This window comes from Manihot esculenta, chromosome 12, assembly GCF_001659605.2.
Source record: "Manihot esculenta cultivar AM560-2 chromosome 12, M.esculenta_v8, whole genome shotgun sequence".
NCBI lineage: Eukaryota > Viridiplantae > Streptophyta > Magnoliopsida > Malpighiales > Euphorbiaceae > Manihot > Manihot esculenta.
Genome location: NC_035172.2, coordinates 29,664,083 through 29,671,803, shown reverse-complemented (window position 1 = coordinate 29,671,803; position 7,721 = coordinate 29,664,083). Strand labels below are relative to the sequence as shown.

The window sequence follows — 7,721 nt, the reverse complement described above, 5'->3', positions numbered from 1 at the left end:
GAGATCCCACAGAGGGGTCAATGTTATGAATATGACTATGTTCAGTGCATGCACAGGTTGAGTTTGGTGTATGAGAGGATGTATGGTAAAAGAAAAGTTTTAATTTGTATGTATGTTCTTGATCATGTATGGGATTAAACAGGTTTACAGGTTATATGTCAGGCTTGCTACGGGTCCCGGCGGCCTTAAGCCGACCTGGATCCTAGCGCCGATAGCGGTCCGATTTTCGGGTCGTTACATATTATTTCTTTCAAAATAAATTCTTATTAACCTATCTTCATTTAAAAATTAAAATTTCAAGGATTGGTGGCCTCTGCCAGCCCACTTAGATCCATCACTACAAGTGATCTTCTAGTCAGAAACATATGACACCCTTGCCACTGCAAGAATACCACCATGTACTAGAAAGCATAACATGTCCTAAATCGCCTTAGCTTGCATATTCAAATAATATTTGTTGAGTCTATATCTGCAAGACTACTTACTAATAAGTTCACACGAAGATATAAAACTCAGAAGCTACCAAAGATGAACATAAGTTTCATGTAAAACTTTACATATGAACCATTCAAATTATTTAAGACATCAATTCTGATTCTAATGCAAAAATTTTTATGGATACACCATAAGGACACAATATTGTAATTAAGAGACTCGTTATAATGCCAAAATAAACCTGTGCCTTCTTTATATACAAGATACAATTTAAGATATTATAGCTTCAATTCAAGAGCTTTATATGAAAATGAGGGACTGAAAGAAATTTATCAATCAGAGGCGAGGAAAAAAATAATTGTGAAACGGAGTAAATTTTATGATACTGTATAATTTTTATTCCGTTTGGCCACACCAACAAAAGTATTTAAAAGAAAAAGAGTTAAACTGCATTATTTTGACGAAAAAAGAAAGTTTAAACTTAAATAGGAAAATTTTCACCACTTGAGGTAGCCGTCAAAGAAGGAGGGAGAAGGATCACTAAGAATGGAGGGATTTGATTTGCATTGTTTGATGAAAAGCCTCATATTCTTGAGTACGTATTGTATTGTTTTATATGTGGTAAACTACAGAGTCAAAAAAGGAGGGAGAAGGATCACTAAAAATAGAGGGATTTGATTTGCATTGTTTGATGAAAAGCCTCATATTCTTGAGTATGTATTGTTTTATATGTGGTAGACTATAGAGAGAAGTTGATCAATGCGTAGAGAATGCAGAAAAAGAAATTGATGGGAAAGGATATATACAGAAGCCTCAGACGACTAGGTCAAACCATGTAAATCGAAAATGATGTTGAGCTTGACACTCAATTGGAGAAGTCGTTGGCGTTTAAGGCAAAGGCAAAGTTTAAGTCAAATCCATATGCATTATGCCCACTGAGGGAGTAATTTGGATCTATGATCATTCAAACGGTATCACGATCTCCTTGAAACTAATTGATACTCCTTAGAAATAGAACCCAAAAAATACACGGATCGAAAGGAAAGAAACCAATGCCCATGGATTCAATATACAAAGGAACCGAATCCAAGACTTGAGGACTCGACACTTTGAGGAGGATTCAACACCTAAGGTGCCGAACCCATGGGCCAAATCCTCATGGGATTCAGTCCCAAGGCCACATCCCACAAGGATTAGTATTCATTGGGACCGAATCCTTAGCCCAGGACCAAATCTCTCGGAGATTTGAGCGCAAGCCCAAAGCTGAACCTCCAAAGACTCAACTTAAAGGCCGAAATCCTAAGGCCAATATTAAATTACAAAAAGATAATTTAGAATCCATGTCCAAATTGAACTTTAAAAAAAATCTTAATCCTATTAAAAGATGAACATCATGAGGATCTATAAAAAGAAATTACTCGAGCATATAAGCCACTTGAAAACTAAAATTTCTTTAAAGACTTATTTATTAGTGATATTATCTTGCGTTTCCACCCGAAAAAAAGTCAAAACATCACTAGTCATTAAAACCCAAACTCTTAATTCGCTCTCATCCCCTTCCATTTTAGTCCTCACGTCTCTTCCTGTCCGAAATATTTACGTATATATCCAAATCCCAGAAGATGTAATAGCTCTCAGACAGGATAGACAAAATATAGGCAGAGCGGCGTTTACTAAGGTGAACGACGTCGATACTGGATTATGGCTAGAAATGTAAAGGAACTGCAGAAAAATTTCAGAGACGAAAATTTTCTAATAAAACTCGAACGCCCAAACTAGATCCAAAAGATATTTCATCATCTACATCTGCAAGCCCACTGACCAATAAGTGCACTGGAAGATGACTAAGAAGCTAGTTGAAATGAAAATAAATTTCGTACAAAACTTTACACATGAACCATTCAAATTATTTAAGAAAACAATATCTAATTCTAATACAAAGACTTAATGGCTATATCACAAGAGCACGATCCAAAAGATAATCAGATGACCCATATATCACAATTTGCCATTTTTAACTGAAGAAAGAACAATTTATGACTGAATTTAGAATTATACTTCAGCATTGTTTGATTAGCATTCCCCCTCTGTAAACTACGAAGTCATTAGATTAACAACGTGGCTCAAGGAATGTAGCAAGCTGCCCTCTACAAATTATTATTCCTGAAAATATATCAATAGGGAACACTTTGCTTTCTCAAAGCTAAAAATTTGATCTGACATTGGCAATCACTCACTGCACCAAAATTAGTTGTCAAAATAACTTCTACAACAACCAAAACCTTCAAACCTTCCACCTGCAACATAAATTGCTGAAAACGATCAAATCACTGTTGCAAAAGTTACTTTAAAGAAGCAAATACAATTCATATATAATTCATAGTACCTTAGGAATTCAATCTCTGGGAAGGCTTATGCTGTCGGTTGAAGGTGCCTTCTTCCCATCATATCGCTGTGAAGAAGAGTAAATGACCACAATTAAAACCAAAAAAATCATGGTTGTACCTGCAACTACCATGGAATATAATTACTAGGGTTGCAAATGAGCTAAGAATTTGAGAGCTACTCAAAACTTGGCTCCACAAAAAATGTTCATTGATTGATTAGGAAGATGAAACGTTTATTTATGAAATAAGCAAGATACAACTGAAGATATTATGGCTCCATTTGGGATTGTGGTCCCATGCGCTCAGTTGAGGGTGCCTTCTTTCTATCATGTCACCATCAAGAAGAGTAAACGACCACAACACGGTTGTATGCAACTACCATGGTATAGAACTACAATTAAGAGCTACTCAAACTCTGGCTCAATAAAAATTGTTTTCCTTTGATTGATTAAGAAAATGTAATGTTTATCTGCAAAATATCAATGATACAGTTTAAGAAATTTATGACTGTTTCGGATTGTGGTTGTGAGGCCAAAAAGTTGCACTTAGAGAATCACCATTTTCAATATTGTTGAAAAATCTGTTTAGCTGTTTTTGGGTTTTTATACCTAAAGAATATCAAATTTATCTTTAACTGTTAATATCCTCTAACAAACATATTTAAGGAGTTTTTCCCAACAGCAGATCCAAGCCTCCAACAAGAATGCCAAAACATACCCTTCAAGTACATCATTGTATGTGACTACGTGTTTTCTATTGTCATCATTATGTCTATTAAAATAACGTGACTTATTTTGTTAGGGAATACATAATTTTGATTTTTCTAATAAAATTTCATACATAAATGATCCCAAGCTTGGCTTGATTTTACAAAATGAGCCAACTTCAAGTTCATCTGCTTGCTTTGTTAAATGAAATAAAGTCAAACGAAGCTAGAGTCTAGCTTGAGCTTATTAGGGTTAGGCTAATCAAGCTTGAGCTCTTCAAATCTTAGATGGTTCAGCTCATTCACATTTATAAAAAAAAAAACAATATGTACTGTAAGTTAAAAGACATTGTGTGTTAGCGCATACCTGTTTACCAAAAGAGAAGGGAACATATCTGTACTTGACCATATGCATTATCTGTCTCCTCATAGTGAGAATAAAAAGTAACAGCCAATAGAAAAGGAGTATCGGCCAAAAGACAGGTACATCAAAGACGGCAAAGAATGTCATGAGAAAAGCAATGCAGAAAGCTTTGGTAACAGAGTACCTAAACAAGAGCAAAAATGGAGAAACTTCAATAAATAGAAGCAAAAAAGAAAGTAAAGGTTTTACAATGCCAACATAAAAATGGAAATTGGTTGCAAAAAAAATGGATAAAACCAGCAGCAACGCACGCAATAACACTCTTAAATGAGTCCTAAAGGCTAAAGAAAAGTGATATCCAAGAGGAAGACTTCTAGAAACAAATAATACAAACTAATAAAAAAAATGCCTTAAGGAATAAATTTGCTATGCCAAAAAAAGGGTAAGTGACACACTGCTTGATTTCATCAGGTGAAATCCCATGTCCATACATCTCTTAATTCAGCTGTACATGCAGTTTAATTTCAAGCCTCCCAGATTGGTATTCTTCTAATTGCTTGTTTTCTCAACCGTTTTCCATATACCCTATTAGTTTCCAAAATGGAGCATTACTTTATTTGTGAGATAAATTATCCTAATTGCCTTTCTGGTTGTTAATATTCACAGAAACAAGCATATGAAACTCCAAGAGTATCAAATTTCAAGGAGCACATTATTCATTTTATGAAACAAATCACGCACTTCAACAATCGTTAATCTACCAACTAAAAAAAAATCCAAAATCAAGTTCAATTCCCCTCAAAAAATTTCGTTCTCGCTCTAATTTCTCATGCATTATGACTAAACAGAAAATCCATAACAATTAAACAACAAATATCATGATCACGAACGACAAATTATATAAATAAATAAAACGGGAAAAAAGAAAAGGTTAAACAAAAGGATAACGAATCAGAAATGATAAATCGCACCAGAACTTAAATTCCGGGAGGCGGCGAACAAAAGGGCGGAACTCGTCGGTTCCACGGGTGGGGAGGGAGGGCCCATCATTGATCTCGGGATCAATCTGAGGAGAGAGAAACCCTATCAAGAGGTTAAGCATATAGATCCCCAGGCCGTAGGTAATGATGTGAAACCCCTGGACGAGGTAAACGCGCAAGGCGTAGATGAGAGCAACGAAGAGACAGGCGATCCATCGGTAAAGGATATAAGGAACTGTCTTGTCAAGCAGGTGCTGGTAACGCTGCGATACGGCAAAGGTCCACCGGGAAAAGATGGTGGCAGGGGACGAAGATAGGGAGGAGAGACCATCTCCGGCAAGTGCTCCACCGGGCTGTACGGTGTCCATTGTGGGGCCCGGAAATGAGCGGTTATTGTGTTAAACGTATTTATAGGGATGGGTTTCTCTCTGGGCGTCAGAGGTTTTGAGTTTTGGTGAAGTTGGGGTTGTGTTTTGTGTGCTTTTTGTTGCGTCTCCGTCTCTCTCCTTCCGGTGAATTTGTTCTTTTCTTCCCCATTTTATTCGATAGTCACCACTTGATTTCGTATTCAAACGCATCAGATTTTTGTTTTTGAAAAAAAAAAAAAAACAAACACATCTCGATGCTAATAAAATTAATTGGAGTAATATATAATTGAATTTAGAACTGATTTAAAATTGAAAATTAATAAAGTTTTGTATGTGATTTATATCTTTAATTAAAAAAATTTATTAAAAAAATTTCAAATGATTTATTACTTTTTATATTTATATTTTAAATTTTAAATAATAAAATTAATTTTTATATTTATTTTAATTTTAATTATTTATATTAATTAATTTTAATAAAAAAATTTTATTTCACGTGTTAAAATTATGTTTATATTAATTTATATTTATATTTAAAATATTAATTTTAAATAATAAAATACACTCAGAGACTTAGCCTGGTGATAAGTGTATTGAGTAAATATGAGAGATATCAGTTCAATACTGTTATTTGAAATATTATATTTTGAATAATAAAATTAAATTTAAAAATTATTGATAAATTATAATATAATTTTAAAAGTTATATTTAACTAATAAAATAATTTTTAAAATATATATTTTTATTTTAATAGTATTTTTTAAGTTAATCTATTTATTTACTTTTTATTATCATTTTATACATATATTGTAATTTAATAAAAATTTAAAATATAGTAAAATTATAGCATAAAATATATAATATTTCTATTTTATTTAATATTATTAATATAAAATATAAATTTTTATTAAATTGACTAATAAATTAATATACATTATAAATTTATTTATTATATAAATAATTAAAATAAAAAATTAAATATTTCAAATAACGGTATTATAAACATATATGAATTTTTATAAATGTCATAAAGAAATTAATTTACATGCCAAAATATATAATTTTTTATTTTATATTTCATTTTATTGAATAATATTAATATGAAGTATAATATTTTATATATTAAAAAATATATATATAATTTATAATGATGAGTTTAAATTTTCAATGAAATATTTTATATAATAAAATTTATTTGTACTAAATATTTATTTAATATTATATATAATAAATATAAAATAAATATATTTTTAATGTAAAATTTAAATTAAAGGATTATATATTTATTAACATAAAAATTTAAAAATTATATTGTAATTTGCTTTTAATTTTTTCAAATTCAATTTAATTTACTTTCTTATAAGTGTGATAAACTGAAAAAAATTTAATTTTATTATTTTCATCTACTGATAAGGCTTATTTTTTATTTTAAGTAAATCATATTTTAAAGATTTATTAATTTTAATTAATGTGCATAACACGTTTAATCCTCGTATAATAAACGAGTTATGTACTTATTATATATCATTATTATTATTTAAAAATTTGTATATTACTTTTTCTTCTTTTAATATTATTTAATATTTAAATTTATTATTTTAATAATTTTTTGAAATAAATTTGAATTTTTTAGAAAAATATATTTAAATTTTTAGTATTTATATATAACTCAAAATTTAATTTTTTTTATTAATGTTAAATTAATTTAAATAATAAAATAATTATTTACTTAATTTATCATTCACTAAAAATTTTAAATTCAATTATAAAATTATAATTCAATTATAAATTTAAATATATACAAATTTCAAATTTTATTAACTTTAAATTAATTTAAATAATAAATCATTATCTACTGAAATTTTAATTATATACTTAAAGAAATGTAGATTTTACATATTATATATTTATAATTAAAATTTTTAAATGTTAAAATTTATATTAAATTCAATAAAATTTAATTTTTCTAAATTTAAAACTAATAACATTAGAAATTAATTTTTAAGTATAATAAGCTTATAATAATTATTAGTTATAGCTATATTAATATTTATATTATTTTAATTTATTTATAAAAAATATTTTTAATTTTTATTATAAATTTTAGCTGATCAATTATTATAATAAATAAAAAATAGCAGTAATAAGAAGATAAATCATTATTACAAATTCTTAATTACAAGAGATTATCCCACTCATTCTTTGTAACGACCCGAAAATCGGACCGCTATCGGCGCTAGGATCCAGATCGGTATAAGGCCGCCGGGACCCGTAGCAAGCCTGACATACATCCTGTAAACCTGTTTAATCCCATACATGATCAACAGCATACATAAAAAAATTTGAACTTTTCTTTTCTTTTACCAAGCTCAACCTGTGCATGCACATAAGCATATATATAAACATAAACATAAACATAAACCCCACACTGGAGCTCTCAACAAGTGCTCCAATGGGGCATCTCATCATACACAAGTTTG

General features: G+C 29.7%; 1 protein-coding gene across 1 annotated transcript; it reads right to left on the bottom strand.

Moving 5' to 3' along the window:
* Nucleotides 1–2,276: 2,276 nt before the first annotated feature.
* Nucleotides 2,277–5,410, bottom strand: LOC110627396 (protein RER1A). Its single transcript, XM_021773686.2, has 4 exons — nt 4,864–5,410; nt 3,896–4,076; nt 2,822–2,887; nt 2,277–2,732 (listed from the first exon to the last, which is right to left on the bottom strand). The coding sequence occupies exons 1-3, from the start codon at nt 5,238–5,240 to the stop codon at nt 2,831–2,833; spliced, it is 615 nt and encodes a 204-aa protein (XP_021629378.1). The 5' UTR covers nt 5,241–5,410; the 3' UTR covers nt 2,277–2,732; nt 2,822–2,830.
* Nucleotides 5,411–7,721: the final 2,311 nt, after the last annotated feature.